This window comes from Mustela putorius, unplaced genomic scaffold, assembly GCF_011764305.1.
Source record: "Mustela putorius furo isolate JIRA1106 unplaced genomic scaffold, ASM1176430v1.1 tig00003867_pilon_pilon_pilon, whole genome shotgun sequence".
Taxonomy (NCBI): domain Eukaryota; kingdom Metazoa; phylum Chordata; class Mammalia; order Carnivora; family Mustelidae; genus Mustela; species Mustela putorius.
This window is the reverse complement of record NW_025422019.1, coordinates 16,756,407-16,774,006: the sequence shown is the minus strand read 5'-3', so window position 1 is coordinate 16,774,006 and position 17,600 is coordinate 16,756,407. Positions and strand designations below refer to the sequence as shown.

The window sequence follows — 17,600 nt, the reverse complement described above, 5'->3', positions numbered from 1 at the left end:
GGGGCATCTGCGTGGCTCAGTTGGTTAAGCATCTGCCTTTCATGATCCCAGGATCCTCGGATTGAGCCCCACATCAGGCTCCGTGCTCAGTCGGGGGCCTTCTTCCTTTCCCTCTGCTGCTCGCCCTACTTGTGCTTGCATTCTCTCTCTTTCTTTCAAATAAATAAATAAAATCTTGAAAAAAAAGATACAATCACTAATACTAGGTAAGCATGAATCCTTTCAGACCTCTACCTATTTTCCATACATATTTATATATATGAAATATATAGTTTTACCTTCTTTTTAATCAATTTTTTGCACAAATAAGCATGTTTAGTATTTAATATGCACCAAATATTCTTCTGAATGTCTTATTGGAATTAACTCATTTAATTCTTAAAATTGCCCTGTGAAGTAGATATTGTTCCTATCATACACCCTTACTTGAGGTAATGAAATGAAAACAGAAAGACCATAGGTAACTTGCCCAGGTTGTACACCGAAGTGGTCAGGCTGGCTCCTGAGCATGTGCTCTGAACCTGCTCATACCAGTATCACTACCATGTATGCATTATGCAGCAACCGGTTCTTTTTTAACTGAACTCTATGTGTTGGAGCGCATTTTGGACATGATATAAAGCTCTTTCCTCCTTTTTTATACTGCTACACAGCATTCCAGAATTCAAAGTACAGATGTACTACTTTTTATTTAATTCTCTTCTGTGATTTAACATACTTGATCTACTATTTAAAGATATGAATAATATCCTTAGATGGGCGACAAGTACATAGCGGTTTGTTGTACTATATTGCTTACTTGGCTTGTTTTAAATTTTCCAAAATAAATTTTCTAAAAAAGTTATATAAAAAAAATTCTACCCTCTCTCTAAAATAAGGGGCACCTGGGTGGCTCAGGTGGTTAAGTGTCTTGCTCTTGATTTCGCCTCAGGTCACAGTCTCAGGCTGACATGAGGGCTATTGACTCAGAGGTCAAGTCCCATGTTGAGCCCAGCATCAGGCTCTTTGATGAGAGTGGAGCTGGCTTGAGATTCTCTCCCTCCTTCTCCCTCTAACCCTTCCCTGCTCTCTAAATAATAAATAAATAAAATTAATTTAAAAATAAAAATAAAACAATTTAAAAAATTAAAAAAATTCTAGGGTAAAAATTTTATTATACCTGCATGCTTGTGATCACCTCTCAGAATTACTCTAGGGTGAATACTGAGAAATGGGAATACCAAGTTGAAGAATGTGTGCATTTTTTAAAAAAGATTTTGATTATTTATTTGACAGAGACAGAAAGAGAAGGACTACAAGCAGGGGGAGCGGGAGAGGGAGAGGGAAAAGCAGGCTTCTTGCTGTGGGTCCAGATCCCAGGATCAGGAGAAGAGATCCTCAGCCACCCAGATGCCCCGAATGTGTGCATTTTTTTTTTAAGATTTTATTTATTTATTTATTTGACAGACAGAGATCACAAGTAGGCAGAGAGGCAGGCATGAGAGAGAGGGAGAAGCAGGCTCCCTGCAGGGCAGAGAGCCTGATGCGGGGCTCCATCCTAGGACCCTGAGACCATGACCTGAGCCAAAGGCAGAGGCTTTTACCCACTGAGCCACCCAGGTGCCCCGAATATGTGCATTTTAAAAGGCAATAGATAGCACCAGATTGCAATGTCCAAAAAGAGCATTACAAATTTATATACATTCTAATAGTGTGTAAGAGTTGCCATTTCCCCACACATTTAATATTATAAGTCTTTTAAATTTTTGTCCATATACTAAACAAAACATGATTTGATTTACGTTCTCCTGATCCTTAGTGAAGCTAATGTGATTTAAATGTGTTTCCTGGCCATTTGTATTCCTCTCTTATTAAGAGTGATTTCAAATCTTTCATTTGTTTTTCTATGGTCATTTATCTTTTCTGTCATTGATTCAGGTTATATCTCCATCATTTGTTTCCTGATCCATTACAATAATCTTTTAACATTCCTATCTACCCCTTTCCTTCAATTAAATCTTCATTCCTGCTATCAGGGGGATCTTCCTAAAATACAGATTTGATCATGTCTCCCCATGAATAACTGGAAATTATTTCATTTCAACTGGAAATAGCCTCACTTCCCTTTGTCTCCCTGCCCCCTCAATGTATTCTGTTTTCCAACCACACATATACAACCCAAACACAATATTTTCGACATTTCATGCTTTTATCTTTCCTCTGGACATGCTGTGGCTTAGTTTATCGGCAACATTCATCTGCCTGTCGTTTACCTGGTGAACTATTTGCTCTTCAAATTTCAGCTCAGATCATTGTCACTTCTCTGAAGACTCCCTGTGCTGTTATGGCCTGAACTGTGTTCCCCCCATAATTCGTATGTTGAAGCCCTAATCCCTAGTACCTCAACATGTGATTATATTTGGAGGTAAGATTTTCACAGGGGTGAATAAGTTAATAGAGGCCATTAGGGTGGTCCCTAATCCAATCATATTGGTGTCCTTATTTTTTATTTTTTATTTATTTATTTTTTTTTGTCCTTATTTTTTAAAAAGGAGATTAGGCCACAGTGAGAGACATCAAAGGGCTTGTGCACAGAGAAAAGACCCTGTGAGAACAGTGAGAATCAGCTACCTGCAAGCTGAGGAGAGGAGCCTCCGGAGACACCAAAGCTGCCAACACATTGATCTTAGATTCTTAGCCTGCAGAATGGTGAGGGAATACATTTTTTTGCCTAAGCACGCCCCTCCTCCAGTCTGTGGTATTTTGTTACAAGAGCCCTAGCAAACTAATATACCCCAGCCCTTCCAACTGAGAAAGTTCCAGGTTTCACTAGAGCGTTCTACATAGCTCCGTGGTGGCCTTATCACCTAACACAGGAGCACCCCCATATCCTTGGTTTCCGTAGTTTTAGTTCCCCATGGTCAACCACCCTCAGGAAGCAGATGATCCTCCTTCTGACAAATCTCAGGTCAGTAGTAGCCCAACTCTACATTACAATCCCTGCGCCATTCCCCTCACCTCATCTGGTCACGTAGGCATCCCAAGACGGTATGAACACAGTACAGTAAGTTACTCTGAGAGAGAGGCCACATTCACGTAACTTTTATTACAGTAAAATGTCATAATTGTTCTATTCCACTAGTAATTATTATTGCTAATCTCTTACTGTGCCTAATTTATAAATTTAACTTTATTCTAGGTGTGTATGTATAGGAAAAACCAGTATATAGAGGGTTCGCTACTATCTGAGGTTTCAGACATTCACTTCAGGTCTTGAGGTATATGCCCTAAGGATACGGGGGTGGGGGGGGACGACACCGGATTCTCCTTGTTGTGCATGCTTTTCTTGCCACTCCTTCTGAAAACTTACATTTCTTGAAAGAAACATGATTTGAATTAATGACTATTTCTCAAACTGAGAGACAAGGGGAGGACTGCTCTTTGCGGAACCAATAAAAAGATTCATGGATTGCAGACCAGCCTGAGCCCAAGCGGAACACTGCAGAAATCCTAAACATCAGAAAGCACAGCACTTACAACTTTCTCTTGACATAAAAGCTAAGAAAGAGTACTGTTCCTCCTGGCAGCAGAAACACAGAAGGAGATAGAAAGTAAAACAGAGTAACAGCCTGCAGGTGCTTGGATTAGCGTTAAAGCCGTTCAGGCTGAATGAAGTGATGAAAGAGTTACAGAAACCTAGCAATCGCTGAGTGGTCTTTTACCCAGAAAGGTTCACTGACTCGAGAAGTGTGTGAGTGTGAGAGAGAGGGTGTGTGTGTGTGTGTGTGTGTGTGTGTGTGTGGTTGTGTGTGTGTGTGTTTGTGTGTGTGTGTGTGGTGTTAGCATTGTAAAAGGGATGAATGCTTCAACAATGCAGTCAGGCTGCTTTGGTTCAGTCCCTAGGTCTACCATTTATTAGCTTAAAATTTCTTCTAAGCCTCAGTGTTCTCATCTGTAACATGGGGAATGATGGTGATCATAGTCAACTCCTTAGAGCTGTTGTGGGGGTTAAATGACATCATGAACGTAAAAGACTAACCTAGTAAGAATTAAATAAATGCCCTCTGTTGTTACAATAAAATATTTGCACCCTTTGTGGTTGAGTATATACAACAAGGCCATTTTTAGAAGAAAACCCCCTGCATCCTCCAATAAGTGGCATAAAAAAAACCTAACAGCACACAAATGGCAGACGACTCTATGTTTTAGAGCACCTTGAGTCTACTTCCTCATGAGTGTTTTTGTAGTCCACAACTTCAAGTCTCTTTCAGCTGGGTTTATTAGCATTTATGACTCAAACAAAAATACAGTCCATTTCCTAAAGACTGCTTGGGAATATCACAAGTCTAGGCAAGAAATAGGTTCCGATGGAAGAACTTTGATTCCTGGTGCTTTCTCAAACATGACTCTAAGAGTACAGCCAGTCTGGGGGTAACCTGATGGAGTCTCCTGCAGGGTACCTTAGATTTAGATTTGGAAAGGGATCCTTCTGGCACGTTATGGCAATAACAAAGTTTGGCTTTCCTGGAGAAAGTCTCGGTGAGGAAGATGATAACGGCAATTGTGCCAAGCATGGAAGTACACCAAGGTCCAACTCCTTCAAGCACAATGCTTGTTTTCCTTCCTGGATGATATTGTCCTGCCTTCAATTCTCAAAGCTAAATGCACAATGGATGGTTGCCTGGGTGACAACCCGTAAACGAAGCAGTCTCTCTGCAGCTAACTGGAGGCTTTGTGCACACAGAACCAGTTTTAATTATTTTTTTAAGTAAATTGAGCTGTGCAACATTGGAAAATAATCAAAGAAAAAAAATCTGTATCTATGCTGCTTTTCAATGGATCTTTTACTGAAGTGTGGGTTGACAGCTATCCCAGAAATCAGTGCCACAGTAAAATAGGATGACATTGACTGCTGTTTTTCTTGGTCTTTCTTCAACTGTGTATCAGCTCCCTCGGCAAAACACAACATAGGTAAGCCAAATCTCCACTTTTTGGCACATTTTAGGTATGTCCCTGTGTTGCAACTTTTTTTCTTCTCCCCAGAGGATGTCCCAGAGGAGGAACGTCAGGTAAACTGATAGAGGAAACTATATCCTAATCTCAAATAATTATATCCTTAGAGTTGCTGTAGTAAACTATCTTTGATTTTTCAAATATCAAGACAGTCCTTTCTAATACCTATGTGAATGCCTCTAGATCACAGGCTAAACTGATAAAGGCTAGAAAAGTATATGAGAAAACTTCCTTCGATTTAATTATACCCAGGGACATCTTTCATTTTAGTTTAGTCACTTAAGTATATGTTAACTTTAATTGGTGTAAGTCTTCTTATAAACACTCAGTACTGTATATATGTGAACTGGTCATATCTTCCCAACATGAAAAGGGGTTCTCATTACTTTAAGTCTTAATTACACAAGATTCCAAATGAAATGTACAGTGTAATAAAATGCTTTGTTTTACAAGGAGACTTCCCATGCACACAGAGATAAAAGACATTGGGTTTTACCAGATGCTAAACCAGATATCCCTGTGGAAAGAAATATTATTGCTTAAAAACCATTACTCAAAACAATCCTAAAAGGAAAATTGAGAAACATTTTCTTTTTTTCTTTTTTTTTAAAGATTTTATTTATTTAACAGACAGAGATCACAAGTAGGCAGAGAGGCAGGCAGAGAGAGGAGGAAGCAGGTTCCCTGCGGAGCAGAGAGCCTGATGCGGGGCTGGATCCCAGGACCCTGGGATCATGACCTGAGCCGAAGGCAGAGGCTTTAACCCACTGAGCCACCCAGGCGCCCCGAGAAACATTTTCTTATTTAAAAAAAAAAAAAGAAAAGAAAGAAACTTGGAAATGTGCAGATTGAAGATCAGAAGAGTAAATGGAACTCACTAATAAAAAGCAATGTGGTATAATCTGGTATTTCGTGAAATTAAATACATGTGTCCATGCTAATTGGAAGAACTTACCTATGTATAGAAATCTGTTATATGCTGATCTAATCTTCATAGTCTTGCTCCAGCCACAATTGAGTGTGTGAGATGATGAACGACCAAATAATGACCACATTGCCCAGTACGGTAGTGATTTGATTTGATAACGTTCAGGTTGCAATTTGGTTTAACTCTTTTTTTTAAGATTTCATTTATTTATTTGACAGGCAGAAATCACACGTAGGCAGAGAGCCAGGCAGAGAGAGCGGGGGTGTGGGGGGGGAGGAGCAGGTTCCCTGCTGAGCAGAGAGCCCAATGCGTTGCTCAATCCCAGGACCCTGAGATCATGACCTGAGCCGAAGGCAGAAGCTTAACCCACTGAGCCACCCAGGCGCCAAGTTTAATTCTTTTTTAAAAAAATTTTTTGATTCCAGAGGTGCCTGGCTGGCTGTTGGTAGAACATGAACCTCAGGGTCATGAGTTCAAACCCTACAGTGGGCATAGAGCCTACTTTCAAAACAATAACTCCAGTAGAATGAACGCTATAGCCTTATAATAGTTTGGTTTAAATTTTAATGTGTATTTTTTTTTAATTGGAATGGCAGCTACTACTTGCAAAATGCTCTCACTTAAAGGTAACATTAAAGGACTAAGCCACAACCCCTGAACATGCATTGTCATTTCATTGCTAGGGGGAATAACCTTGCAAAGAAGTCTCTTTGGGGTTTTATTCCCACTTTATGAATAAACTGGTGATATAAATATATATTTCTTGCCTAGTCATTATTTGAATATCTGATTTTCAGCTTTACGTTGTTTCTGAAGCTGTTTCTTTTACCTGTGATATTGCAAATACTGTTACGTTTTCAAAAAGAATTATATAAATCCAAGTTTCAAAGCCGTTTACCGGGATAGATATGTATGCTGATTTTAAAATTTTTCTATGGCCTAATTCCAAGTGTGTCATTTGATCCTTCAGCCCCTAGCAATGTTCCAAGTACAATGCTTTTTCAATGTTAATGATAATGATAATGATGATTAAGTGACAGCAATCAACGAAATGTCTGCTTCCTTTGGAAGAGCTCAAAGAAAACAGTCAGGCACTACTGGTGGGAGTGTAAATTGGTGCAGCCATCCTGGGGAATAATCTGGTAGTATTTCGTGAAATTAAATACATTCAACTCATTCACCTTAGAGAAACTTTTGCACAGGGCCTAACAAGGCCTGAACAGGGATATTTCTTGCAGCGTTGTTTATGGAGTGGGAAGTTGGTGGCAACTTAGTTGTACGCAACCAAGTGACGGAATAATAAAGTGTGGTGGAGGCCTGCTATGCAGCCATTAGAAGCAAACAACCAGAGGTTTGCGTGAGTACAAGGTTAAAGCTTTAAAAAAAGGTATTAAAAAGTAACTAACAGGGTGCCTGGGTGGCTCAATGGGTTAAAGCCTCTGCCTTTGGCTGAGGTCATAATCTCAGGGTCCTGAGATCAAGCCCCACATCAGGCTGTCGGCTCACCAGGGAGCCTGCTTCCCCATCTCTCTCTCTGCCTGCCTCTCTGCCTACTTGTGATCTCTGTCAAATAAATAATCAAAATCTTTTAAAATAAATAAACAAAAAGTAAGTAGCAATACTATTTGTTCAAATTTAAGACAAGCCCTCATATGTAACAGCACTATATGCTTTTAAAGCAATCTAGCACATCAGATTGGCTCCCGTGAGGCAGAGGGAAGTGGGAGGGATCAGAGTTGAAGAAAGAAAAAATAAAATAAAACAAGAGGAAAACTAGATCTAGCCTAGTACTTCATCAGTACTGCTAGTGGGTATGATTAACCCACTCCTCTCTACCTAGGATCCAAAGAAGTGAAAATAAGACTACTTTACGAATGTTCCTTTAAATACCAGTTGCATTAAGTCTTTTTGGGTGCTAGCACCCACATGTCTCCTGGGTGAGAGCCCATTTTGCTAACACCTGTGCCTAATTCTCTTCACCTCTAAAATATGGTAATAATACTACTCTCCTGATGGTGTTGTTTGGAATTAAATAGATAAGATATATGCAAAGCATTTAGAATGGCATATGGCATGTAGTAAGCATTCAATAAATGTTAGACAACATTGCTGTTATCATTATATTATTATTATTATTATTATGTAACAGCACTTTGAACAAAACTAGGGAGAGACTTGAAGAATTGATTCTCTATTTCAATTTTTTCTCTATTAGAAATTTAGGGAAAAACAGTATTTATTCTAAGAAATTTGAATCAAAAGGAGTAAGTGGTAATGCTAAATGTCAATTAGAAGATAAAACGAGGAGCTCTGGGTGGCTCAGATTAAGTGTCAGTTAAGTGTCTGACTCTTGGTTTGGGTTCAGGTCGTGATCTCATGGGTCACCGAATCGGCTCTGTGTCAGGCTCTGCATTCAGTGGGGAGTTTACTTGGAGATTCTCTCCCTCTGCTCCTTCTCCCATGCTCACACTTTTCTCTTTCTCTCTCTCCATGTGTTACGTAAATAAATGTTTTTTTAAAAAGGGGGAAGGAAAGAAAAGAAAACAAATAGCAAGAAAGATTAGATTCTAACCAAGGTCAGTATTTCCAGAAATTGTCTAATGATAGAAATCACCTGAATGCTTGAGCAAAAAAAAAGTGTGTCCAAGAAACAGTAAAAAGATAGGTGGTTGCCAGGGAATGAGGGTCAGGGGGTTGAATAGGTGGAGCACAAAGGATTTTTAGCAGAAAATACTCTTATAGTATAAAGGTGGTTATATATCATTATACATTTTTCCAAAGTCCTAGAGTGTACAACACCAAAAGTGAGTCCTAAGAGTAAATTCTGAACTTTGGATGATAATGATGTATGTAGGTTCATCAGCTGCAACAAATGTACCAGTGTGGTACTGGGTCTTGATAATGGGGAGGCTGTGTGGACAGGGGTTGGGGAAGGGTTGTCAGGGGTATATGGGAACTCTCTGTGCTTTCCTGTCAATTTTGTTGTGAACCTATAGTACCCTAAAAAAAAAAAGTCTATTTAAAGCAAGTCTACTAAAAAAAAATGACTAAATAGGGACACCTGGGTGGCTCAGTAGTTTAAGCCTCTGCCTTCGCCTTGGGTCATGATCTCAGGGTCCTGGGATTGAGCCTCATATCGGGCTCTCTGCTCAGCGGGGACCTTGCTTCCTCTTCTCTCTCTGCCTGCCTCTCTGCCTACTTGTGATCTCTGTCTGTCAAATAAATAAAATCTTTTTTTAAAATGACTAAATAAAATGAGTCTATTAAAAATTTTCAAATTATCGCTTCTTGGCCTTTTGGCTAAGATCAAGTGTAAACATTTTCAAATTAAAACAAAAATGGGGGACGCCTGGGTGGCTCAGTGGGTTAAGCCGCTGCCTTCGGCTCAGGTCATGATCTCAGGGTCCTGGGATCGAGCCCCGCATCGGGCTCTCTGCTCAGCAGGGAGCCTGCTTTCTCCTCTCTCTCTGCCTGCTTGTCATCTCTCTCTGTCAAATAAATAAATAAAATCTTAAAAAAAAAAATAAATAAAACAAAAATGGGGGGAGTATCCAAGCCTTATTCCATACATGCTAAATTGAAGGGAACCTGGAAATCTTTATTCATAACTAAGAACAGCAAAATTCTTATGCTTGTGCTAGTTTAGGAAACTGCACTCACCTAAGGCCACATTTCGTGGAGAGCCAAGGAAACAAGACACCCTACTTATATGCTGGCTCTGTTGCTGACCTTGTTGATTATCATTCTATAAAAGCAAGTGGTTGCCTACCCCAGCATCAGGTCTTCCCCAGTTGCCCAAACACATCCTCTTGGACCCATTTCACATTTTCTATTGCCCATCAGTCACAAATCCTTTAAGTTTACTTTCAATTTCTATTTTTGTCTTTCTATTCTCTAGCATAATAATCTTCTCAAAATACCACTGTTCCTAAAAGACACTACTCAAAACTCTCCATGGGCTTCCCAGCTTGTTCAGAAGTAAAGTGTAAATTCCCTTCTGGTCCACTCTCTCCTCATTGACCCTGGTTGTGGGTCTCTTTCATGCCCTTCCCCTCTGTCAAAACTGTCGTTTCCTCTTCACTCCACTCCTCCAAATATTACTGATACCCTTTTTCCAACGGAGATGCTCCAGTCACATAGCCATCACATTTCTCTGACATTGTAAATTTCATTATTCGTTGCTTGATTTGACATTTAACCATAATTTTTTTCCTTCCATTTTTGTCTTAGCTATTTTATGATATTTTCCACCGTGACAGGTCAATGAAACAACTGAAAGACATATAGTAGCCTCTTAAATGAATGAATGAATTTATCAAATAGTATTATTTCTGGGGTGAAATACATGTTCTCTCTGAAAAAGAAGGCTCTATATAGTGTGGCCTATGAATTCTAAGGCATTTGTGTATATAGAACATTAAAAACCAATTCTAGACATTTTCTTGTTAATTTTTGTCAACTTTATCCACAAAATTGTACTATGAAATGGGCTTTTTGTTTTCTTGCTTTCAACAAAATGCCAGTTCATTGCAAGTAAATTGCCAGTTCAAAGAAATAACGTGCCTACTTGCAGTGACTATGGTATCAGAGGCTTTCTGAAGATGGAATATAGAGTGTGACAAATGATTTTGTGCTGTTTCCAACAGCAAGAGGCTCCATGGGGAAGATTGTCTGGTGACTTCAAAAATTGCACTCTGTTGGGGCACCTGGGTGGCTCAGTGGGTTGAGCCTCTGCCTTCAGCTCAGGTCATGATCTCAGAGACTTGGGATTGAGCCCCACATAGGGCTCTCTGCTCGGCAGGGAGACTGCTCCCCCACCCCCCGGCTGCCTCTCTGCCTATTTGTGATCTCTAGCTCTCTCTCTGCCAATAAATAAATAAATAATATTTTTTTTTAGAAATTGCACTCTAAGAGATATTTCAATGATTTGGAAAGCTGAGATGGCATATTTAAAATACGTTTTTTTCTGGAAAATCTGGAATGATGGCCACCATGCTCTTCAATGACTCACATTGTACAAGAGTTACTGAGGATACAAAATATAAGGCATAGAATGTTCCTGCTACTGAGGAGTTTATGGTATTGTTAGGAAAATAAAACTTCCATAAAGAAAATAGTTACAGGGATTTTAATAAATGACACTAAAGAAAATAAAAACCTGGAACACCTGGGTGGCTCAGGTCTTTGGGCAGCTGCGTTCGGCTCAAGTTGTGGTCCTGAGGTCCTGGGATCAAGCCCCCACGTCAGGCTCCCTGCTCAGCAGAGAGTCTGCTTCTCCCTCTCCCTCTGCCTGCCACTCTGCCTACCTGTGCTCTCTCTCTCTCTCTCTGTAAAATAAATAAATAAAATCTTTTTTAAAAAAAGAAAGGAAGGAAGGAAGGAAGGAAGAAAAAAAACAAAATCCTGCAAGAATTTTAACCAATAAAATGTGCCAAAGCTTTTTAAAAAGTATTATTTATTTAAAATTTAGTATTTATTTATTTAAATTAATATTTATTTAAAATTTATTATTATTTATTTAAATTTGACTAGCCAACATGTTTTACATCACTAGTTTCTGATATAGTGTTCGGTGATTTATCAGTTTCATGTAACACCCACTGCTCATCACCTCAGGTGCCCTCCTTAATGCCCATCACCCATTTACCCCATCCTCTCTACTATCCCCCCTTCCACAACCGTCAGTTTGTTTTCCAGAGTCAAGACTCTCTCATGGTTTGACTCTCTGACTTCTTCCCACTCAGTTTTCCCTCCCTTCCCCTATGACCCTCTACACTTTTTCTTATATTCCACATATGCGTGAAACCATATGATAATTATCTTTCTTTGATGGACTTAGCATTATATCCTCCAGTTCCAAACATGTACATGTAAATCCTTTCTGATGGCTGAGTAATAGTCCATTGCATATATGAACCACATCTTTATCCATTCATCTGTTGAAGGAGTGCCAAAGCTTTGGATATAGTACTTCAGATCTTCACCATTTGAAGAGGGGATTGTTATTTCCATTTTAGGGATGAGGAAATTAAGCTTGGAGAAGCTTGAAATTAATCATGCTCAAGCTTACACAGTTGGGAATCTGTGGAGGAGAGATTTAAGCCCAGGTTCTTTAAGGTTCCAGAGCCTCTGTTCTTTCCATTCTAGTGTTGATCCATCCTTTCTTCTCCTGTACCACAGCATTTCTCACAAAGTGATGGTGAAAATTGTTATTTATAATTTGAAACATGTGCACAGAGCCAACACTGATAGAATTACTGTTTCCTCTTTTTCAAAATTGTCTTTAAAACCATTATTTCATACATAAAAGAGGGGAAAGAGGTGACACTAAAGATAGAATATGTTACATTTGAACAACCCATGCTTTGTTGGTTCTTGTTTAATTAAATTGTTTCTCTTCTTTGGCAGGGTCAGGTGATTATGTGGAATTAGCAAGATGAATAAAAATAAACTGATTCATGATTTCCTGGAAGTAGTTTCAAGGGGTGATGTGGAACTCATCTGTGACTATATTACTAAAGTCTATTCCATCCTTGGAAACCTTGACTTTCAGCATCCAGAGACTGGGAATACACCTCTCATTACTGCAGCAGAAGAAAATCTAACAGAGGTACCGTGTTGTGTCCTGGGGCCCATGGGTAATCTTCTAAGCTAAGGATTTCAAGAATGAGGTGCTTACAAATAGCAAAACACTTACCTCTCTATGAAAGAATGCCTGAAGGCAGGCTTCAGAGGGAATGTGAAATGGCTTAGGATGGGGACAAGAAGATGAAAAACACAATTTCACTCAACTGAGCAGGCTGATGCCTCTATAAATTCTTGAGAGTCTAAATGGAAGTGGACCCTCAACCCTGCTTAGCTATCTCAATATCCTCTCTCTTGATGATATTCTTAGCTTTTTTTTTCTCTTTTGACTCCTTTCTAGTAACACTTTTTAAACAAATTATAAAATGTAGCATATAAAAATGTATATACAGCTTAAAGAAAAATAATGACACTAGCACCCATGTACCTATCATCCAAACCAAAAATTAGATGCTGCCATGCCTCAAAAGCCTTTTATATTCTCCTCCTGAATTGTGTTCCCCATCTTTATAATCATTATCCTGAATTTTGAGTTAATCATTTCCTTTGTGTTGTCCTCTCTGCTTATATTCCTAAATAATGCATTATTTACTTTTTCCTGTTTTTGAATTTTACAAAAACAAACTTATACTACATGTGTTCCTGTCTAACTTCCTCATTCTTATCATTGCATTTTTTTAAAGATTTTATTTAGTTATTTGACAGATAGAGATCACAAGTAGGCAGAGAGGCAGGCAGAGAGAAGGAAGCAGGCTTCCCACAGAGCAGAGAGCCTGATGTGGGGCTCCATCCCAGGACCCTGAGATCATGACCTGAGCCGAAGGCAGCGGCTTAACCCACTGAGCCACCCAGGTGCCCCATCATTGCGTTTTTTGATATTCAACCATTTTGAGACACATAACTTTGTGGGGTTTTTTGTTTGTTTGTTTTTACTGGTGTCTAGTAATACGTTTATGCCACAACATATTTGTCTTTCCTACTTTGAAGGACACATGGGTGCTTTCCATATTTATGTTATTACAGACAACAATGCTACCTTCCATTAGAATTTAATATGTTTAGGTATCTCCTTTCTGATGACACACAAATAAACAAACACCTCCACTGATCCCACATCCTCCCCCAACTACATCCTCTCCTCTCTCAGACTTTTTCATCTGAAGATCTATGTCAAGAAATATGAAAGATCTACGATTTTACTCTGCTTATAAGCTAACAAATTAGCCTGCCCCAATTTCTTAGATCCTTGGCATAAGACATCAAAGCCCTTTGTCAGAGACAAAGAGCACTTTATTACTCATAACAATAGGATTACCAGGATATTATCAGTTTTGTATCATCTCACTCATCCTAATTCCCACATAATAGTAGGAAGAGGACCAGATGACCCCTGTTCAGACAGTAGGTTGGATTGCAGGACAGGAGCTCTAAATTTAGGGAGCCCAAATCTTTTATAATGGGTAGTAAGCAAACCTAATCCTTGTTTCCAAGGCTGTTCACTACACAAGCAAGCTTGAAAAGAGTGTCTGGGGCAAAGGCATTCCGTGCCTCTGCTCATACAACTTATAGAAATGTGAGAGACCCAGAAAGTCTTATTTCCTAAAAATATCTACCTTTCATTTCTACTCTGTCTTGGCTCCTGGTGAATTTTCCCATGTGCATACCACTCTGATTAATCTGACCAACAGAGGTGGAAACCACATCCATTAATTTGTCTCATACAATATTCAGTTAAAGCTACTATCAAGAGAACTCCAAGCAGAGGAACAAGGCCATACTGTAAACTAGTGTCAATCATGCCATCCATGGTCTTGAACCCCTCCAACTCAACAAATGCCATCAACCAGATGGTTTTCTCCTTAAGTTTCTCTGTTGATCTTCTCACTTGGTCCAAGGCATCAACCCAGGTATTGCAGTCTCTATCATCCATTGCACAGACTTCACCTTGACCCACAGGAGGAAGTCTAGAGCAGTTCTATCATTTGTTATCTATTCATAACTACCCTGGCCAGTGACTTGACTGCTGACCTGAATGTCTTGCAGGGATGAGGTGGTATCACTGATAACTTTAGCTAAAGGCAGAAGCAAATTTTGTTCTACTTTTTCTAATTGGACATCTGTCTTAGGGATAGTTGTCCACAAGGGGCACATAAATGACAAGTCAGCTATCCCTCGGGGAAACTCCCTCAAGTAACCAATGGTAGCTTCATTTTGGGAAACTCTGAAGTCATCTGAGGCTACATATCTACAGATGGTATTTACTTAAAGATTGGAAAGTCTCTTATGACCACCCCTAAAGCATAAGTCATTATGTTTTCAGGCGCCATACAAAGTAATGCCAGGTTTCTCTATAAGAGCTATAATCCTGGGAGTACCCCTTGGGCAGAAAAAGGTAGTGTTATCAATCATTGGGCTTCTTTGAGTGGGACCTACATTAGTCAGGGGGCACAGGTTGACAGTGTCTCTTTGTGATCGCTCAGCTGGCTGGTTGGTCTTAGGATTCCCAGTTCAATCTGAATAACTGAGTCTGGTCCTTGATTTGGGAGGATTATCAGTCCTATTTGTTCCTGCCAACAGCTAAGTAGCATTCATCCACCCTCACAGAATGAGGAGTGATGGCTGTGAGAATGGGAGTGGGAAGAAATCTGGAGGTGTGGACAGATGTTTCACATGGAAGGTGCAAGAGGTGGGGCTGTTGACTGCAGTTAGTAATAGACTCCTAGGCAAAGAAGGGAATTGGCAATCGAGTCATGATCAGGGCTGTATGGCAAGGAATGGAAGACCCAGTAGTCAGTCACATGTAAGGTGCTTTGAAGAGTTTGGGAAAGACTCTCCAAGAGATTTTCTTTCATGAAGAAAATGTCCTGGGTAGTTCTAAAGAACAAAGGTCATCAAAGTCTCTCCCTTCCCTGTACTCCATAAGGTTGAAGATGTTCTCTCTTTAGGTATCCTCAAACACCACAAAGTCTACATATCCTATTTCAGTGGCTGCAGCTTCACCCCTATAACAGTTCTTTACTTCGTGTCCGGTCTGTGTTGGTGGCTGTATTGTCATGTCTAATATGATGATGGATTCAAGCAGCAGGGGAGAAAATCAGGGTTGTACAGTATCAATCAGTAGTTTTATTCTTGTCTATCTCATCAGAGAATGGACTCTTGCCATGGGCTTCTACATGAGTTGACCCAGATAGTTTGCTTCCACAGTTCATGGCCCTAAAGAGAAGTGCTTTTTAAAATCTTCCAGTCTGTAATTTTCTAAGTGGCAGACCCAACAGCCAGACCACTGGCAGCAGCCCAAGAATCAGGAAAAATATAACAAAGCTTATTACAAGGAATATTGGCCAGGGCTACGAGAAGTGCCTTGAGTTTTACACACTGAGTGGAACAAGCATGTCCATTACCAGTTCTGCATAGCTGGCACCGAGCCCAACCAGCTGCATTAGCCCAGTGCACACATCAACTTTCATCTTGACTGAACCATAATGGACACAGGCCCAGGCACTTAGGGGAATCCCTGAGAAGCGAAGTATCCTTGGCCAGCAGTTTTGCTTTAGGTGGTAGCGGTGGGGATGGGAGGGTAGAATTTCCAGCAAAAGAAATCATTCTTTCATGTAAAGCAAAGATGCCAATGTGCCTAGGCTGGTTACATTCTTAAATACACCATATCCATTGGACAAAGAATGCTTGTTGGGCCTTTCCTTCCTTGTTAGGCATTGAGTTCTGGTTCCCCCAAATGGAAATATTGGACACAAGAGCCACAAGATCTCCTTGGATAAGGCATTCAGGTTTGACAAAAACCCACTAGCAAGCTAATATCTGCTTTTATTTATTTATTTATTTAGTTAGTTAGTTACTAAGTAATTTCTACACCCAACATGGGACTTAAATTCACAACCCCAAGATAAAGAGTCGCAAACTCTACCAACTAAGCCAGCCAGGCACCCTTAATATCTGCTTTTTCTAAGTGATATCCCGGGGTGCCTGGGTGGCTCAGTTGTTGGGCGTCTGCCTTCAGCTGAGGTCGTGATCCCAGGGTCCTGGGATTGAGCCCACATGAGCTCCCTGCTCAGTGGGAAGCCTACTTCTCCCTCTCCCACCCCCTTGCTTGTGTTCCCTCTCTTGCTGTCTCTCTTTGTTAAATAAATAAAAAATAAAAGTGATATCCCTAGTAGACATGCTGAGGAGGCAACAAGTCCAAATCCCCAAGAAATGCCTCCAGATAGAGACTATTTCCCTTTGCCAGAATTTTGCCCAAATGGCAAAATTATTAGTCACAGGGACTCAAAAGGATCAGGAATTCTAAAGATACTAGCACTTCTCTACATACTAGCTCGTCACAATCAGAAGAATCCTCTTGATACTTAATGGGATGGGGGAAATACACATAATACATTAATTCCTATTATACATTCAGATAGAAGCCACAGCAGTAATCCACTGACTTGGCCCAAAGGGCCCCACGTACAGAATCATGTTAGCTTTCTTTGCTAACTTTGCAAACTTTGCTCAAACACCATTAGCTGAATTCAGACACTCACTTTTCCCAAGGGACTAGACAGAATGCTGACTTGGGAATCTGAATCTAAGAGAGCTGTAAAAGTTTGAGTCTCTCCTTCCCCAGTGTTTGTCACATAGTCATGTCAGTGGCTATGACTTTCAGGCCCTTTTGAAGACTGAGTGTTCTTGGTCCCACTTAAAATGATCCTTCTCCTTAAATAGCTGAGGTCAAGGTACAGGGGAAGGGAAGGATTAGGAGCATGGTGGAAGAGAGTTGCTCCAGACCGATAAGCAGAGGATATTTACTTTTGGTTTCCGGAAGCATTGAGGTTTCTTGCTTTTCAACAAAATGAACTTCCAATGTTTTTGGTCCATACAAAGCACTTAATCATGTGGCAAGGTCATTATTACTGACACCATCTATTTCAGCCTCAGAGATCCTTAACTTAGTGGCCATAGCTACATTGCTTTCTGACTAGAACTGTAGGTTTTGCCCCCTTTGATTGACTCAGGTTTGGCTTTTCTTTGCAGGAGCTTTTACAAAAAAATTTTTTTTAAACTTTTTAAAGGATTCTACCTTAATCTGAATTATTTGCTA

General features: G+C 40.0%; 1 protein-coding gene across 2 annotated transcripts in view; it reads left to right on the top strand.

Annotated features, from left to right (window-relative positions):
- Positions 1 to 4,679: 4,679 nt before the first annotated feature.
- The window catches only part of MAP3K19 (mitogen-activated protein kinase kinase kinase 19), a 66,187-nt gene continuing 53,266 nt past the window's right edge, over positions 4,680 to 17,600 (top strand). For both annotated transcript variants that reach the window (XM_004774267.3, XM_004774266.3), the window contains exons 1-2: positions 4,680 to 4,950; positions 12,329 to 12,530. In XM_004774267.3, the coding sequence (XP_004774324.2) occupies positions 12,357 to 12,530 (174 nt within the window). In that variant the 5' untranslated portion in view covers positions 4,680 to 4,950; positions 12,329 to 12,356. The remainder of the gene's footprint in view (positions 4,951 to 12,328; positions 12,531 to 17,600) is intronic.